Here is a 19,917-nt window from a genome sequence, read left to right as displayed (position 1 = left end):
CCAAGACTCAGATGATGCCCCAAATCCACTGAAGTTGAGTTACAGCAAAGGCCAGTTTGACTGGACCAAATTCCAGCTCCAAGCCAGCATGTCCTCCCACATACATCCTTATAGATTATTGTTATGCGAGTATTACGCTAGTGCTGTGTGTAGACAAAAATGCATTGTAAGGAATGAGAATCTGTATGCAAAGACAGAAAACAGTGAGTGGTAACATTTTACTTACAACATTGTCGTTTAATTTTCACCATGCTTTTTTTAAATAGTCTTCCCTATTGCACAGAACCACTGCCATTTCTCTTGCCATGACCATTGTCTCATTAAAAAAATAAAATAGGAAAGATACACCTCTGGTACAATAGAAATGCTTTGCAATATATATAAATGGTGCTTTACTGTACAATATTTTAAGATTTGGGAATACGCATATTATTCCTAGGTATTATTTCACTCAGTTTTCCTGGATTTCTATTTACAGTTGCACAATGCCTTTAATGCCCCAAAACCACAACTAGAATACTCAATGCTAAACCTTGAAAAGAAGTTTTAGCCAACTCTCACTCATTTTCTCATAGCAGCCTACAGGTCTAGCTGTGAGCTAGAAGTTCTGCCGTTTAGGGGGAGCTGTAACACTCCTGCACACCAGCAGCTTCCAGCCCTCTTCCACTTCACACATCCTTGCAGTTTTTATAAAGGGGTTTCAAATCTTGTTGAAAAGTCACACCCTTGAGTCATCTGAAGGCAAATTTGCCTTTTTAAGTGCTTTTTGATGACCCAGGGATACACAGTGTGGTATAAACAGTGAACTTACTCATCTGTGTATCTGTAAAGAGTTTCTCAAGCAGAACTCTGCCCCAAGCCAAACTGCCTTTGCTCACTCGTATTGTACAGTATTAAAATGGATTTCTTTAAGATTACATCAAGTAACATCACAAATACCATATCAAAACATACTCACTATTGATATATCAACCACTTTTCCCACTAAGAGTCTTAATCCTACAAGAATTTGTTTCTTTTCTGAAGCATCACACATCTCTAGCTGGGTTTTGCTCCGGCAAAAGTCAGGCAGCACTACTTTTCCATGGGGTTCACTGGAAAAGCACGGGAATGTTTCCTTCTGTCCAAGACTCTGGCATTTTTCTTTACCTAAGAAACATAGCCCAATCTGGCTTTCCACTATACAGGTCTTTCTACAGATTTTTCCAAAGGCCTTCGGTTGCCCCTTTTCTGCAACATGAGAGGAAGGTGAACGCTCTTGAGCAGGGTCAAGTATTATAAATAGCTATTTTTAAAAACAACTTTTGCCTTTTTTTTTTAAATATTTGTTTAAAAAACTTGGTCACTATCTCAGAACGGCCTGATCCTGCACTGACTCTGGGTACCCAGACCCATGCTTTAAGGTAAAACCTCCCAAAGAACTGGAGTGATAATCCATCGCTTCCAGGACCAGTCCCATTCAAATAAGTTTCAGATGGACACAAGGATACTGCAATTTTAAAACTGCTCCCACAGATATGATTCTTCTAGAAACCCAAAAGACACTGGCAGAGCTACTGCTCACAGAAACATAGCCAAAGAGCTGCCCCTTTGGGGTGGGAGACAGGCTTCAAGCCTGAGTTCCTGTGTTTGCAGAGCCTGGCACCAGCCCTGCAAGCCTTACACATATAATTATCTGGAAAACTGCAATCCAAAGCAGAAGCAGCTGGAACAGGGCAGGAATTATCCTGGCCTCTGCTGTGTAAATAATTTAGTGGCTGTTTGAAGACCCTGTGAAAACTCTGCCCTCCTCATTTGTCACTTGCTCCCTGAACGCCACTGGGCTGTGCACAGCAAATGTGTTTACATTTCCCACCAGCACAAACGCTGTTTGTCAAGCTGTGACATGAAGCTAATGCCCAAAGACAGGCTCTGAAGAGTTTGCTTGTGCAAGGTTATCATCAGATCAATAGTTTGCTAGTGCTAGCTCCTCCATCCTAAACGTCTGTGTGTGTCCAAGCAGTGCTGCTGGGGAAGCAGCTGGCCATCCCCCTCAGTGGCTGTAGTACCAAGTAGCCTAAATCATGGATCATACACAGTTATTACATATCTCACTGCTATGAAGGCTTGTGAGCCTCCATCATGTCTTCTGGAAGAGTTCTGAGATTTCCATTGTTCATGTGAGATCTTGGGAGAAGATTCACTTCCTTATGAAGGGGTCACAGATGCCTTTTCATTCTCCTTATGGCTTTCTCCAAAGGGTTCCTCATCTTTCTCCTTCATGGAGAACTTCTTCCTGAAGGCTTGTGTCAAGCTGGAAGAAGAAGCCTTCCTAAATGTGGTAAGTCTCTTCCGAAAGTTGCCCCCTGAGAAGAAATAGAGAAGTGGGTCAAAGCAGCAGTTGGAAGCTGCTAATGGGAGCGTTACCACAACTGATTTCTGTAAGTATATGGCATCCTCACAGCTGGCATTCTTCATCCTCAGCACGTGGAGGTGGACTGTACGCAGAACATGGTATGGGGTGAAGCTCACCAGGAAGGTGAGAGTCACTATGATGATCATCCAGACTGCCTTCTTGTGGTTAGTCCGGTTCTTCTTCAAGGAGTTTTTTGTTAAGGCCCTTATAATCATGGTGTAGCAGATAGTTATGACAATAAAGGGAAGGATGAAACCCACAATAAGGGCAATAAAATCCAGGATCACAACTAAGTTTGTCTTCTGAGAGTTTTCTGGGGGTTCAAAGCATTTGGTCTTGTTGCCATGTTGGTACGTCCCATTCCGCAGAAAGGGAGCGCTTGTCAGGGTGACAAAAATCCAGATGCCAATGCAGACAAATTTTGCCCTCCTCTCCGATACCAGATTGATGTTCTGGACTGGAAAAACAATGGCTATGCAGCGGAAGAAGCTCATTGCAGTCATGAAGAAAATGCTGCAATAGAGGTTGACGTACAGCGCGTACGAACTGACCCGGCATAGGAAGTCACTGAAGAACCAGTTTCCTTTATGAACGTAGTAGATGACACGCAGGGGCAGGGTGGCCACGCAGAGGAAGTCGGACACAGCAAGGTTCAGCATGTACACCTGAAAGGCTGTCTTTTGCCGGTATGTCTTTATGAGGATGTAGAGCACAACCCCATTGCCAACAAAGCCCATAATGCTGATCATGGAGTAGAGTGAGGAATAGACTTTGTTTCGGAAGTCATCGATGGAGTGATGGCATGACAAGTTATCAAACAGCACTGTCATGTTGGCTGGCTGGGGCACCGATTCTGCCTGGTGATGAATGTCAGGCCTAAGGATGAAAAACTTCAGGTGAGATGTAAAGCAGCACATGAAAGTTAAATGCCATTATTAGATAGGGGGAAAAAACTGTCGCCTCTCCCTACAGCAGAGAACAGGGAAGAAGGGGTATAGATTGGCACATATTTGTGTTATTATAACTATCCACTACAGCCACCTTTCTTAACAGGGGACCAACTTGGCAGCATCTTTCTTCCACTGAATAACCAAAATCTCCAACTCCTTACAAACCTAGGTAGCTACTCATTGAAAAAGCAGAGAGGAATAGTGAAGGTGGCAACAGCTCTGTGCAAGTTAAAACAGAAAGACCAGATCTGGACCCTAAGGATTGTTCAGTTCTGCCTCTCTGCATCACCCGGCAAATGCTGCCTCACTCTGCTCCACCTTCAAGCCTGCCTGCGGAAGGACAGGTCACTGCAGGAAAAGGTCTGCAAGAAGGTTTCCAAAACAGTGAAGGTGCTCACCTCTGCTCACAGGTAGCACCATTTCTTAGCTTGCTTCATTAATAAATATGTGTAATTACTAGCTTTGGAAAAGATACTGCTTATTCCATGTGATGAACAAGAAGGATCCCTGTAGCAGAGAAGACACAGCAGGGCTCCAATTTCTCTGGCACTGGCTAAGCAAAGGTACTGCTGCAACACCAGCAGATGGAGGGGAAGGCTGGAGGGAGGCTCAAATAGATCAGACCTCTGGGTCTGGAGACATCTCTCCTATCAAGGTAACTCTCTAGCAAAGGATTTCTTCTTGGGGTTGCTTTTGCACCTTACCTGGGTTTACATTCACAGGTCTGGGGCTCTCCAGAGCGGTCAGGAGGATTTTCAGACCCACTCAGCTAGTCTTTCATGACATGTTATTGTTTCCTTTTGGTATTCATTTGAGTGCAGCCAGACATGACTCTCTTAAAATTTGTGTTGTCTTAAAGTAAAGCAAGAGAAAAATACACATGTATTTTCCTCATCTGTTTTAAATGTCCAATAGTTCAAACATAGGCTCTCGCTTCCAGTCTGAGACCATGAAAATCCCCAGTGATCAGAACTGTAGGATTTCAGCTTACAGGCTGAAATAACAGGACTTAAAAAAAACAAAAGCAACGGCTGGAGCAGGACTGGTTACGAGACCACCACATGTGCTCAAACCCGATGTTAAATGGCATGTGTTTTCACACCTAAAACCAGTCTGACAGCATTGAAGTAGTCTCTGTCACCCTCCAGGGTTTACTAGGCATTCAGAACCACAATGGAATGCTCAAGGCTTCCAGGTTTCAGGGAAGCTTCAGCTATTTGAGGGTTTGTACTTCTAAAACAATTCTTTGACTATTTGAAATGCATAAAATACATTAAAGCTCAATAGATACCAGTGAGGTGGCACATACAGGAGAGGAGGCAAAAGCTGACACAAGGTCAAGAGGATGTTTGTTCCCCCCATGCACTTGAGGGTGTGAATGGCCGAGCAAGTAACTGCACAGAGGTCTTTGGCCAGAAGAGGCAGCCAAGACGCTGCCCTGCTCTGTCAAAAGCTCTCTATGAGTACATCGTCACTTACAGTTTACCTTAGCCTGTATAAGCAAAGCTTATCTAGTGATGCTCATTGCAAATAATCTGTTAATCAGAGCGGGGCAGTGAGTTTGAGGCTGTGTCCTCTCCCTGCCTCTTGTCAGCCCGATTCTGGTGGTGACAGAAGCCAGACCTCAGTCCCAGCTTGGCTGAGTCTGGGCTCCTCACACACATGGGACAGAAAGCCCAGAGTGGGTCTGAACACCACGAGACATCATTCTAGCAATCTTCTCCCTCCTCTGCAAGGATGAGCCAGCATCAAAGACTGAGCCCTGGGTCCCCTGGGTAATGGCAAGAGATCCAGTATTTTTCCTACATCACTGGCATCCTTGCTTGCCTGAGGTCTTCACTTCAGAACTGAGAGTCAAGTTAAAGAGCAACACTCCAATAATGTAAAATCTCCAAGGTAGGATTAAATTTAAATTTGTGGTAGCATTGGCCTGAGGTTAACTGTTTGCTTGGGAGTGGCAGATAGAGCAATATTCTCTGCAAAAAACCTGCAGGATCCCTCTTCCTTGCTTTTATCTGTCAAGCTAAAATGGAGCAGGCAACAAAGCTCTTCCTATTGTTCCTCTTATTGCTGGGTTAATGACTAACAAGCAGACCCACCAAGCAAAACCCCACCGCACTATGCACTGCAAGAACATATGGAAATGTGCCTCAATTATCTCATTAAATAAGTGCCTCAATTATCTCATGAAAATTCATATAGATAGAATCTCTGTACTTACCAAGGTATTGTACATCAGTTTTTTTCTCAGATGTTAGAAAAGACAGAAAAACCACACCAAGATGTTTGAGATTAAGAGGCTGGAATGATCTCTTCTGCACACTGAGGCTTTCTTCCTCTGCCTGCACCTCCAGGCAACTATGGTCAGTATGAAGAAGGAGCAGAAAATTGACAAGTGAGGCTGTGTGGCCAAGCCAGTAGGCAAACAAAGAAGTTTTGCCTAACAGCAACGATGCTGCAAGCCCTTCTGTGACAGCATCAGCAAGGGGTCCCACTGCCTTCCTGTCACCGCAGACTGCTCTTCCCTCTGCCACTTCAGCCGTCCTGCACAAGAGATAACCAACAGATACCAGCAAACATCACAACCCATCTCTTACACATCAGTTAACTGATTCGACTTCTCTGCCTATTTGTGCACACTTCTGCAGTAGCACTGAGCCAGATTCTAAACACCTTACCTCCTTTGGGGACTAAATTCCAGTCTTTCAGCTGCTGTTCTTAAAGATACTAGCAGATAGTGAACAACCATGAAAAGTACTGGTCTAAAAGACAGAGACCTGTTATCGTTTCTAAATGTAACTTACAATACCTTTTGTAACCAAAATAAAAACTGATTATTACAATACTGAACTGGACTGCTAAAGCATAAGAGCTCTATACCTAAAAATATGCCTATAAAAACCAAGAAACCCTACAGACCATCATTTCCTAGCTGAAGCTTTAGACCAGGTTTGCATCATGGACTGAAGACAAGCATCAGTTCCACCAGCTGTGGTTCACTGAGCCATTATTTATACAGCTGTGGTTCACTGAGGCACATTTATTTATATGCTCCTTAGGAACATTCAGAAGCAAGAGGGAGGAAAGCATCCCAAACCAAGCAAACCCCTGAACAGCATCTTCAAGTCCCATGCAGCACAGCTGGCTTTATATACTACATTTAATTACACAACCAAAAACCAAAGTACCGTGGCTTGTGCAGAGCTCAGGTGTAAAGCACCACCAGCCCTCGGGAGCTTCGAGCCCAAACTGGGTGTCTGGGGGAAGCAGCGGGCAGCATCACTTCTCAATCAAGAACGCGCTTGGCAAACACATCTCCCGCAAAGCGCCCGGCCTCAGGGCGGGCATCGCAGCGATCAACCGAAGCCGGCAGCAGCCACTAATTAATAAAGCAAGTCATTAGCACGCAACGGTTACAACCGGGTGCTCAGCCCGGCCACAAGCCGTTCCCCGACGACCGGGACACGGTGGATCCCGTAGGCACCGCCCGCCGCGGCGGTCGGGGAGCGGAGCGGAGCGGCTCGGAGCCGAGCCGAGCCGAGCCGAGCCGAGCCGAGCCGAGCCGAGCCGAGCCGAGCCGAGCCGAGCCGAGCGCTTACCGTGACCGAGCGGGATGCGGGGCTCTGCCGGGGGTTACGGGGCTCTCCCCGCTCCGCTGCCCTTAAACCGGGGCCGCCAAAGCCCCGCCCCCACGAGGGGATGACCACGCCCCCTTGCCGCGCTTCCCTGCCCCGGACCCCCGGCTGCCCGCAGGGAATGAGCCGTGTGTAATGACAAAGCCCCGTTTTGGGGGCCACAGCCCCTCGCAGACCCGCCTGGACGTTGCGCAACACGAGCGTTGTGACTGCGATGGCGCGGCGTCTTTCTCGTTTTGATTGCACCTCTTCCACCCTGCGGTGTCCCGGGTTTTTCTGCTGTCAAACCCAGTAATTTGCACTCTGCAGGTCTTTGGCACGTCCTCACACCCAGACCGTGCAAGACTTGCGCTTCAGACAAAACCATGGTGCTGTGGAGGTGTCAGTTCCTCTTTTGCCCCAAAAGTGAAGCAAGCATACCCACCTCATCTATCCACCTCTCCTGAGAGCCTTCCCTGCCTTCCTCGTCTATGCCATGCACAGAAAAACCTTCTGTATTCCACGCGCTACTTGGCAGTGTGTTAGGAACAGTTGAATCATAGGACCATGGGATAATTCAGGGAGGAGGGGACCTCAGGAGACCTCTAGTCCAACCCACTGCTCACAGCAGGCCAGGCCAGGTTGCACAGGGCTTTGTCTCATCTGGTCTTGAAGACTTTCAAGGATGGAGGTCCAAGGGCCTCTAAGACTGGGAAACCTGTCACATTGCCTGCAATTGCCCATGCTGGGAAGCAGTTCTGTAGTTTGCTTTAGTTGTGGTGCACATCTTGGTATTGCTCCATTCTGCTATTCCTTCTGCTTTTTTTAATTTTTTTCCCCTTTTTTTTTTTTTGCCATTCCTTCTGCTTTTTGGTTCTCAGTGTTGTTAATCCTTCTCTTTTTTTTTTTTTTTGTTGCTTTACTCTTCCTTCTTCTTTCTTTTTCTGCCTTTTACTCTCAAGAACAGGCAGATTCCAACTTGCAAGGTCAGACAGAGGGTGATGTGGGATCCAGGAGGCTGCTGCTGTTCCAGATGTGCTGGCAGCAGGGCCAGAGTTTGGGTGTGGGAAAGGTTTTCTTACCAGACTCTTAAGAGGAGGTCAAATGGTAACAGACCAAGGAGACGTGGGATTTGATAGATGCCAGGCATGATAACTAGGGTCAGGGCTGGGATACTCATGGAATATATTCACACTGCGAGTAGCTGGATGAAACCTCTAGTCCTGTGGGATGAGTGGCTAGAGGGTGGCCGACCCTGACACCTCCATGCACCACAGGGACCTCTGTGCTCCAGGGAAAGGCTGGATCCAGGGCTGGACCCAGCACCCTGAGAGAGGACAGAGCAGACCTCCTTGGTTGCAGGGTCATGGGTGACCATCCCAGGGACAGCTGGCACTGCTTGGAGTGTCCAGCTTGGTGACTTGGCCCTGGCTTCCACTTGATTTTTAGGGTTAATATGTGTGGTCTATACTGGCAGCTGTGAGAACCATCCCAACCATAGAAAGTAACAAAGCTCCCTTTTCCCCTGATTTCTGTGGGAGAAGAACAGATTTTCTGTGAAGAAAACCTCAGCCCTCATCACTCTCTCAGATCATGAAGCTGTTTTTCATACCCTATTGCAAATTGAACCTTTCTATCTAGCTGTTGTGGAAACGAGGACTGAGAGAAGATGCAAGGCTGGGTGAGAGGGTAGGACATCTTCAGCACCATCTCCAGTAGGTATTTCTTTGGCATGAAGCACTTGCTTTCCTGAGACGAATGAAATAAATCATTACCAGAAATGACTGCAAGGAGAGCATCCAGCAATCACATCACTGTTAGCCTAAATATCTGAGGAACTATGTTACTCTTTCACAGGCACAAATCTCTCCTCACAAAAGGAGGCCATAATCCAGGAAATCGCATGAGGCATCAGCCAGGAGACAACGTTGCTTCTGTTTCATTGAAGAAGACAGAGTTCGTGTGGTTTCCACTCCAAACGCAAAGCAAAAGGTGAGAGATTGTGCTGCCTTTTCTGAGAAGTGGAGCAGTGTGGGCACCGCCACAGAGTCGGGGTTTGGGTCGGGGCTGCCCGCACTGACTCAGCCTCCTGGGGTACTGCAGCCAAAGTGCTTCATGGTGCTCCTGCACCTGGGTGCCTTTCCCCTCTCCCCCAGACTGATCCACATCTGGGTTTGGAGGGGTCCCTGGGACAGGGAGCAGTAATTCAGGGTCTTTGCTGAGGAAGATTTCTGGAAGTAGGGCTTTTAGGGACCTTTTAACCTGCTCTGATCCTTTCATCTTGTGCAAAGTGGGAGGATGGGTTTGTTAGGCCAGACAAGGACCCAGGAATACCCTTTTGCTGTGGTTTGGCTGCCATGAGAACGGGCCCATGGGCAATCAGCCGATCACACTCTGTACAAGTACACTACCTACATGTTTGTAAAATATGAGGTTTGAATTTTGTCATTTCTATAGCCATTATGGGATTGGCTTCACCGGATGCTGAACACCTCCAGGTCTTGCTGGCAGGGATTCCTGGTGTCTTGTAGGTTAGCATCCTAATTCCCTTGTGTGGCTAACCACTTTAGAAAAGAGAAAATGACATCATGAAGTCTTTTGGACTGCTGATCTGGAAAGCTGGATTTCTGTGGGGTTTTTGGTGGTTGTAATAAGTAGAGCAACCACGCTGTCAGGAGATGTGGTCCTGATAGAGCCAAATGTTGCTTCCTCTTCCTGTTCTGTACGTGTAACAAAAGGGTGCTTCAGTAGATGGGTGAGATAGAGCTTTCTTTAAGCTGTGCCTCCAGTATTTCACAAGTCACCCTGCAGACATACCAGTCAAGAAATGAAGAATGTTCCGTGTCACTTTGTGGATGGCAAGTTTGCAGACAAAAGCTGCAGAATGTTTTCACATTCCTGAAGGTTTCATTTACCAAGACCTGGGAAATCATATTAATTCTCCTGTTTGTGCTAGAAATTACATAAAATCTGTATTACATGCAAAGCTGTCCAAAGTAGTCTATCATTCTAACATTTTTATTCATAATGGGACAGACCTAAGGTGTATTTATTGTCTGTTAGGCTGGAACTGGGTGTTCCAGGGTCTATCCAGGTCAGCGGTGACTTCAAGCTTCATAATGTGGGTTACTGTGAGTCTGTCCAGGTAATGTTAGCTAGCATTTACTTTCAAACTGACAAAAGCTTGTGCTTCGATTTGCTAGGGGTTATTTTTTTCAGGTACTGACCTTGGCTTTATTGTATCTCACCACTTTTTTTTTTGGTAAAAAAATAATATATGTATACTATTCTGACATGCAAGTTTTTTAAAATAAAAATAGTCTATCAGAGATTTTTTGTTACAGTTTTTTCCCACCCACAATAGTAAAGTAGCATTTTAATTCTCTGATGTTCATTGCTTTGACAGCAGAGTTTTCTGATTACATAAACTACCAGGGTTCTTCTTCTCTGGAAGATGAGAAAACAAACTTATTCTTGGAAAATTCAAGAGTACACAAGAAAACATTTCTCATGGGGAAACTCTGCTTTAAGCATCTTCTTGAAAGTAACCAAAAAAAGCCAGAAATAGTATATGCAAGTTGGCTTTCTCTTTTTGGAAAGGGAATGGAATAAACGTCATGAAAATATGTGATTTTTTGGCACTGAAATTATTGTGGCTTATATCACTTTGCAATTTTTAAAAATATAAACTGAAAGGCAAATTAATGTGCATTACTGAATCTTAACATTGATAACAGAGACACTTTACAGTTAATGTAACCCATATTTATCTAGTGCATCACTTGATATGCATTGCTGTAAGGTATTTGAGGTTGGCCAGATAATTCCCTATGACACAATATACGTCAGTTAAATTACCACAGAACATCAGAGATAGTAATAATTTACTTGTATTTGTATGAGAGTGTAACACTCTGCCAACTGGCCTCCAGCAGAAGCTTTTCTTAGGAAGCATCCATCAGGACACCAAACCCCTGCTGTTGAGTGGAATGGTTCCATGTTTGCTGTACAAATACACCCATGTGAAAATCAGGTTTTCCCTAGCACCAGATTGCCTCGTTGAGGGACTTAAACTTCCTTCCCAATACCCACAGTCCATGTGCTCCATCTTCAGGAGGCTTCCTGGGTGCTGGCCAAGCTCTGGAGCACCTCCTGGGCTCCTGCAGTGGAGGTGGCTGACTGCTTCCCAAGGGCCCCCCTGGAGCTCTGCAGCCATCAGCACTTTGTGCTTTACACCTCTAGGAAAGGTGGGCATTTAAAATGTCCTGATTTGGCAAAGATGTTTGCTTTTGGCTTTTATTGTTGGTTTTTTGTTTTTGTTTTTTTTTTGTGTGTGTTGAGAAGAAACACCAGGTCAGCTAAGACCTGCACAATTACTCTTTGCTGATCAAACATACATTTCCATGGCCTTAACCCTTACATTACTTCCTTTATCTACCAGCATCTTTCCATTTTGTCAGGGTTGCATCTATGCTCATCTGTTCTTATTTGCAGTTTTACCCCAGACAAGACAGAAAGACATAGAGAGCACACTGCAGAGAGTAGCGATGGGACTGATCAGACGGTTATAGCCAGACTGGACCAGGCACATCATCTGGGGGCTGAGACCACTCCTGACTAAATCCAAGTGGAAAGCATGGAACAGAAGTACGGGAAGTTTTGAAATAGTGGATAACAACTGATGAGAGCAAAAGCAGCTCTGCATGGTAGTATATGCCACACAACACATCTATCTGACCAAGAACATGGATTATTTTCAGGCAGTTCCACCAGTGACATTCTGTAAACAAGAAGATGTAGCTATTAAAGCCCACACTTTTACTGTTTAATGAAACTTCCCAATGATATCTTCTGTGATCTGTTCTAGAAGCAGAAACACATCAGTGCTGGAGGTGGACACCAATAAGAGCATATTTTGACAAATTCCTTGTGTAGAGGGTCCCTTTATCAGAATCTCAGGTTTGAACAAGGAGCCCACTTACACACGTCATCATTTGTCAGGGGGGTTCTCTTTACTCCCTTTTAAACCAACAACAAAAAAACCCCAACCAACAAGCTGAGCACATGAATGCTCAAATAACAGGAAACTTCTAATGCTGTTTCCTCTGGTGATTTCAGCCAAATGACTTTGCATATCTGGTGATCTGTATTCATCATCCTCATGCTGGATGTCCCAGGTTTTGTTGAATTTAATTCTCATACTGCAACTACATATCCTACCCTTGCATTAGTCAAGAGGAGGCAAAACATTTATCTGGTACTATGTTGCCATTAAGTACTACAGTTTATTTTGATTCAAAATTGATTGGTTGGGTCATTTTCTGGTTAGGTTAGCATTAGCTCCTCTGACCTTTATCTTGGTTGATGGCTCTTCAAAAGAGAGGAAAAAGCAAATCCCAGTAAAACTACAGGAAGCTCAGCATCCTTTAGCAGATCATGGTGATAGCCACTGGCATTAGCACTGTCACCTGGGCACGCAGGGCTGGGTTTGTGGGAGGCAGGTAACACACCACCTGCAGTTTCAGCTGGCAGTGGAAGTCTTCTTCTGAAAACCATTGGTGTGGCCTTAAAAAGACCCCAACAAACTTCTGTCAATTCCCCCGTTTCACAGATGAGTTACTCCTTCTACCCCCAGACTCTCTCCAGATCTTTCATCCTATTCAACAGACTTGTGGTCTGCCAAGTGACAACCCCCAGAAGTCCTAATACAAACTTTGCCTGATCTTAAGACTGGGATTTCTTTGAGCAGCAACCACCATTTTCCTCCCTGTCACCCTGGATCACAAAAGCTACAGCTCTCAAGTCATACAAAGCTCCCTTTCATTCCCACCAGCACCAACACTCTATCTGGTCTACTTGGCTCAAGCAATTTGCCCAAAGCTCTGTCTTTTCCATAAAAAGCCCTACATGGCATTTGCAGTGAATTGAGGATTTTCACAGCAGTTGAACCCTCAAGTCTCTCCCAATACATTTTATGAGGAAAATAAAGAGGAACCTCAGGAGAAGGGCTGGGTTGTTCTTGCCTGTGCTCATTTCCCAGTCTTTGCAAAGGCAGCAGCTTCCACTGCTGGTGGGGCTGGCTGAGGCCCCACAACCCATACAAGGACCTATCTGTAGCCACTCAGCCCTGGCAAGCCACGGTGCCAGGCTGAAATGGGCTCTCTAGAAAGGATGTGATTTAAGAGTAACTCCTTGGTAACCAAAAATAAACATTTCATGTTCATCTTCTTGGTAGTTCTACAGAAGAGGAGTGGGCAAAGCACCAAGCGTAAGGCCAGGGGAGATACTTGGCAGGACACAGCTTGGGGCTATTTTACAGTACTGTAGAGACTTCTACAGTACTGAAGCTCGCCCCAATTAACTGCGATTTTATCCATGGCTCTTAAAAACGTCATAAACCAAACTAGTGCAGTAGCCAAGCATAAAAAAGGAACAGGAGAGAGAACACAGCTGAAAGAGAGGGCAAGAATGAACAAAGTGCCGTTTTCATTTAGTAAGCCTCTAAGCTTTTCCTCAGAGTTACAACACTGTTATTATAGATGACAAGAAGCCTAAGAAGAGTAGTGGCTTGTGCAGAAACTTGCAATGCTGTGTATGAGCTGCCTCAGGGGAGAGAAGGCGAAGCAGGGCGTGATAATGCAAATATGAAAAGGCAAAGGCTTGAGGAAATAGAAGCCAAAGGTGCCCATACTCTCACTTCTAACTTCTTTCTTGCTTCCTCATATGAGACTGCACTTACAGGAAAGGGAATGGGTTTTACCGCAGCAGCAAAAGAGCAGATTTGCAGCCACTAGTGCCACATCGGTAAGCACTAAATAAGGGAGATTAGATTAATCAAATCCCTTCAAAACAAGTGCCAGAGAAGGGGAATTCCTTCTGCTGAAATTCTGCTTGAGTGATCAGAGATCCCCATCTGTCAGAGCTGGGCACTTACAAAGCTGTGAAGGCATGCAGGTGTAATAAAGAAAGGACACAGGTAGGGAGGTTTTCCAAGGAGAACAGAGTTGCAGGTGTGCTGGAGGCTCCACGTGGCTTGGGAGTAGCATATTTTGGCCAGTATCAATTGAGATGAACAACTCTATCCTTCCGCTTTCCTGAATCCCAACTGATCTGGCCAAACCCACTTTCCCCCTCTTCCAAGGTGAGCTTCTCAGCCTCAGCTGTGCAATCACCAACAACCCCTTCCCTCCTGACTTGCCTTTTCCTGACCAAGGGAACTATATATACCTGTGACTGCTCAGGAGGAGCTGCTGTGCCATGTGTGGGGGCTGTGTTCATTGTGAAAACTCAAGACACTCAGTCTGTCTCTAAGAGAAAAGCACAGTGAGAACTCAGCATTAGGTGGTTTCTGCTAGCCCCTCTATTCACAGTCTGTACAGTCATTTTCCCCCACTAACTGCATGATTTACTCTATGTGCCCTTAGTGACTGCTCACAGGTGGCTACGTGCTGCTGGGTTCAACTCACCCGTGCTTAGTCCCATTATTGACTATCAAAAACGTTAACTGGGAACACAAATCTTGGCATGGAGAGACAATGGCCCACTTTTTGATGCTTAAGCAAACTAAAGGCCTAAATAACTCCCTGAGGATGATGTTTCCAAACTGATTTTCTAGGGTTGCCAGTGAGTTTGCTCAGATTGTCTGAAATCTGGCAATGGTGCAGTCAGGTTCCTCTCTTAATTAACTGCTTTTCTATGTAGGTTATTTTTGTCCGTCTGTGTGGTCCCACTAGGAAACAATTTACTAATGCCTGTCATCTGTCCAAACAAAATACAGCTACTAATAAGGGAATTGCATGGAGTAACACAGAATTTGTTTCCTCCTTTCATTTTTTTAGGCAACAATAGCACTCTGAATAGCTCCCAGGATCTTTTGTTGAAGAGATAATACATTTTTCCTTCTGTCAACTAGGTTCCCCCACACCAGCTGAAGATAATCAATGTTAATCTTCAATGCAGAAAGAGCAGATTGCTGGCAAACACTGAAGGCAATGCCAGTAATTCATCTTGTGCTTTTTTTCAGCTCCCCTTGGCAGTAGAAGGGTTGTTTTATGTGATGGCTGCACATACAATGATCTGGATGGAAACAGATTGTGGCATTAGCCCTGGTGCTGCTGTTGGGTTGGGGTTTCCAGTTCAGCTACTAAGTAAGCTCTCAGAGACCTGCCTACTACAGGCTTCATCTGCTCAAATACTGCCATGCTCCAGCCGTGCCTTCACTAACCTCTTACAACCCCAAATACTCCTTCGGGTTTTACTGATGATTCTGCATTTACTTCCCATCACTGCAAGAAACTTTGATTTTTCTTTCATTAGCCTCAAAGGTGTAAAGGTCAGAGAATACCTTTACTCCAGGTAAATATGCCTTTGATGAGACATGGGACAACATTACTTCTGCTTGTACATGACCTACAAGACCTGCTCTGGTCTGGAACCTCATTCTGGAAACGGCACTGTTGTATGTATCACCCATCCCAAATGAAAACCCAACAAGACCTGAGCAAGTCTCCCACTTCCTGGTGCTGTTGGGAAATGGGAATCTCATTCTACTATATTGCTCGCACCATGTGCAGACCTCAGATGCTGTTGTCAGTTCAAGACTGCATTTTCAGTTCCAGGGGGTTTTCATTCTTTACTCAGTGATAATTTGCTGTTCCAGTTTACAAGCCTGAACAAAACTGTCTTATTAAAAAAATAGAGCAAATCAACCCCCTGACTTGAGGACACCTCAACACCCCCCTGAACCAAATGAAATCCTCAGCCTTAGGCCATGATTGCCTTGGAAAACAGCTAATGCCAAGTTGAAAAACACATTTGCAAATGTCTTCTTCTAGTGTAGTCCCAGTCACTGGAAAGCAATTTCCGTGATGTGTTGTCACTTGTCCCTTAGGGGAAATCTGAAATTAGACTCATTCAGGGAAAACATCACAAGCGTTTATGGAGAAAATAATTGCCAAAGAAAGTCTGAGGGAGCAACACGTGTGTATCCTCCTGGGTATCGAGGACAGCAAAGAACAAAATCCTGGGAAATCTGTGTTGAGCCCGCTCCAGAACAGTAGTGATAACCACACGTCTGCGTGACCCTGTCCCAGTCGCCTCTCTGGATTTACTAACTGGCGGATGCTCACCAGCGCCAGCAGACATCCAGTCCATGCTGCTGCTGGTGCTGTGATGAACTGCACCCATAAGGAAGACATATCACCCAAGCCTGCTACAAAGCTTGCCAGTCCTGAGAAACTGGAATATCTACACATCTGTTTGATACCAGTGCAAGGGCAGATGATGAGACACTCACTACTGGTACCTGCTCCTGCCCTGAGCTCGCACACAACAAAACCTGCTCTTCTGGCCACTGAGCAGCACCTACCAACACCAATGATGGGAGATGCTCAGGCTGCCAAAATGATTAAAAAGAAGGGCCAAAATGTAAATTTGTTGTTGCTGCTGAATACAAGAACAAATGGCTTTAAGTGGACCATGCCTACATAGTAGGTGGGTTACATCAGTCCATGCCAAGGCTACAACCAAGAGCAGCAGAAGGCAGTCAGGGGGGTGCACAGCAGTATGGGCAGGTGCCCGGGTGTGCACAAAACCAGGGTGCAATGCAGACATGAGAGCAGCAGTGTGTTTCTGGGAAGTTTCCACTCCTTGGACCACTCCTAAACACTGAGCAGTGATGGGGTGGGACATGAATCATGCTTTGCTGCAATCACAGCTACTGTGGAGCAAACTTCAGTTCTCGGAAGCATTATTACTAAAATATAACCCAAAATTTCTAAGGTGAAGCAAGGGAGTGAGTGCACCAGTTGCTCCCAGTGGCCTGGCTCACTCCCATTGTCCCTCTGCTCAGGATGGCTGGGTGCACAGCAACTCTTGCAGGTATTTGTTTGCAAGAGGCACCTCAGCACTGTTCTTATGCTTTGGTTTGCTGTTAGGTACAATAATAAAAGTAGGATGTGTGAAGGATGCAGCTCTAAATTTGACAACACAATTCCTATACCTATCACTGAAATGAGCTCACTCTTCTCTTATGTGGCAAGCTGGCGGATGTGGGTTTCTGCTTTCTCATGTGCTATGTGCAGTTGATTTGTTTGTTCTCAGGTGTGAGGAACTTGAAGGAAAACAAAAGTCTTGAAAGATTTTCGATCAGATGATTCATAAAATGCAGGAAATAGTAAAATCTTGTGTACCTGTATCAAGGTTGAGATTGAAATACAGACTCCCTTAACCATGAAAAGCATTCAGGATAACTTCTTGTTGATAATTATGGCTTTGGCTTTTGTTTCTTTAGAATAACCTGGTGAAAGTTCACCATATATTCTTACTGAATGTCCTATACATCTTGTTCAAGCTAAAGAAGACAAAAACAATTGCCCCTGTTTATGAATACAGTATTTGGCTCTGTGAGTAAGGCTATAAACTTTTACATACATGTCAGGTAAAAAAACACCAATAAAGTAATAAATAGAGGGAGGACACAGGATATGAGTAAATGATAATTTAGACAAATGGAGGCAAGTAGCAAGGGGACAGTTAGTAAGCAAACATGCCATTTGTAGTAGGAATTGGTTCTTGACTGTGCATCAAGGAAGGGGAGGAAAGGTCATTAGATGGAGACACTAAACTCCAAACGAGACAAAATACTAAACAAATAGTTGCAGTGAAAAAAGCCTTCTGCATTGATGGGATGTTGTAAGATCTTTTAAACTGCAATATATTTAATTTTGTGATTCAGTTAGCTAAGCAACAACATTATGCCTTGGAAAGTGAATAATGCAAGAGGGCAGAATTGATCGTGAGGACACACTGAGGAACCACGTTTGGAGGAGATATCAAAATTGCCTCTAATGCTCATCCAAGGGCAGAGAAAAGACCACATTTAATTTCTGGCACTGAGAAGAAAGCACTGTCTGCACGTAGTTTGATTCTGTGTGATCCATGAGACCAGGATGGAGGCCGTTTGGTCAGGGATATAGTGAGTGTGCGCTCAGTGTGGAAGATGGAGTTCAGCAGAAAGCTGCAGTGCCAATGCCAGGGAAATCTGTAGGTGCCAGGGAAATTCCCACCACCTTCATTCTTGGAGATGAGATGAGCGATGCCATCCCAGGAATACTGTGACTCAAAGCGAAACACTTCCCCAGACTTCTAATTGAAAGCAGACTGACCTGACCATGGTAGCTATGGACAGAGCTGTAGCTGCTGTGAGCCCTGATCAAGAATGACAGACTGGGTGTAAAACCATGTTATGGACAAAAATCAGAAGGCAGGAAGGCTTGTTCATTGCACAGTGCAGACAGAAACAAGTGAGTCCCTGCTAAGGAGGGACTTGTGCAGGCAGGGTTGTAGCTCTGCAGAGCAAGTGCTCAGAGGGGGTTAACTGGGCTGTAGGGTGGCTTCAGGCTTTCTTTCCAGTGTTACTCTATAGAGGATTTGTCAGCTGAGAACCTGCAAACTCGTTCAAGAGGTCCCCAAAACTTCAGCTATGGGCGACTATGGGGAATTTCCTCCTCAGTAACTTTTGCATTTCCCAAAGTGCTGTTACCACTATTATTTTCAGATTGGAAATGTGAGTTAGTGAAGGAGGAAGCCAAAAACAAGTGAAATTTGCATTAACTTTTTTGTACCTAGTTATTCTCCCGCTAGTTTTATGAAACACCACCTCTTCTTTATGCATTTTATCTGTAATCTTGATACATTCAATACCTATGGCAAAAAGGATTTTGCTGTCAGCCTTTCCACTCTTTCCCTGAAAGAAAATCTTTTCTGTCAGCTATGCAAAAGGGGCTGATGAAATCCTGGAAGCCACTTGCAAGTATGTCTTATTACTGGACCTCTTGTCCACAAGGAATAAACATTACATTAGTAATGTTTTATCCCAGCATTTGCCCTCATTGAATTTCCTTTTCTAAAGTGAAAATAGAGAATAACAGCAGCAAAACAAATGAGCTAATTATTTTCTTTGCTGATGAGCAGTTTGGAAAAGTGGAAAGTGTAAACTTGTGCTCTTGAGAGAGCTGCAGAACATACCCAGGTCACACATCTCCATGCCTGCCCCTTCATGCTTTACCAAAGGACCAACATGAAGCATCTTCTCTGTAATGAATATCTTGTCAGGTTCCTGTCCATGAGTGGCCAGGGAGATAACCACTGTCCTCTCCCAGCCAAGGTGCGAACTCCTCACCTTGCATCCTGCCTGGGGATGCTGGTTATGTCCAAGGGGCAGCCACACTGGATTTGAGGATGCTTTGGAAAGTCCATCCCTCCCTAGGAGGTTTTGTTAACCTTTCTGCTGCTACAAGCCTTGAAACAGCAGGGATGGGGCTGAAACTCTTCAATACCTGCTTCTCCAGCATTCAGGCTCTGATGGTTTTCCATCAGAAGGGGCACAAAGGTCAGCTCAGCAGCTTTAGGGAACCCTCCTGTTGGCTTGCTGCCATCCTGGCTGTGGCTCAGTGCCCGTAGGAGCTGCTGCGTTCCACTCCTGTTCTTGAGACTCTTCCCTTTGTCACCCAACCCTTCCTCATACTTGCAAATGCTGCCTGGCTTCTACTTCTCCATTTTGTAGTCAGAAGAGATGGTCGTGTGACTGGTTTGCAGTTTAAAAATGAACCTCTTGAACTCTGCAGGGCCAGGGAGAGAAGGAAACAACAGGGAATTCTGGAGAACTTCAGTGACTAATCATAAAAAGTGCTTGAGAAATGTGTAACATCTGAGGATAATAAAGATGGGAAATGATATAAAGTGAGAAGCTGAGACCAGAGATCATCCATTTAATGAGAGGAGAAACAGGAAATCTTGGTTGAAGATCAGGCAATAACTGTTCTGGGTTCTCAAGCAACCCAAGAAAAAACCCAAAACCAAACCAGAAAACCAAACCAAAGGTAAAAATGGGAAGAGCAGCAAAGGCTGTACATATCATAGCTGTAAACTAGGATGGTCCAGGGAATCCAGCAACTGG

At 45.1% G+C, this 19,917-nt stretch overlaps 1 protein-coding gene across 1 annotated transcript; it reads right to left on the bottom strand.

The window, feature by feature from the left end:
- Positions 1-199: 199 nt before the first annotated feature.
- CYSLTR1 (cysteinyl leukotriene receptor 1) lies at positions 200-3,451 on the bottom strand. Its single transcript, XM_061361938.1, has one exon. It carries the CDS (start codon positions 3,310-3,312, stop codon positions 2,188-2,190), a length of 1,125 nt encoding a protein of 374 aa, XP_061217922.1. The 5' UTR covers positions 3,313-3,451; the 3' UTR covers positions 200-2,187.
- Positions 3,452-19,917: the final 16,466 nt, after the last annotated feature.

Source organism: Neopsephotus bourkii, unplaced genomic scaffold, assembly GCF_033783945.1.
Source record: "Neopsephotus bourkii isolate Nb327-2 ecotype Australia unplaced genomic scaffold, CSIRO-AGI_Nbou_v1 NB_1067, whole genome shotgun sequence".
Lineage (NCBI taxonomy): Eukaryota > Metazoa > Chordata > Aves > Psittaciformes > Psittacidae > Neopsephotus > Neopsephotus bourkii.
The sequence above is the reverse complement of the archived record's forward strand: the minus strand, read 5'-3'. Positions and strand labels throughout refer to the sequence as shown.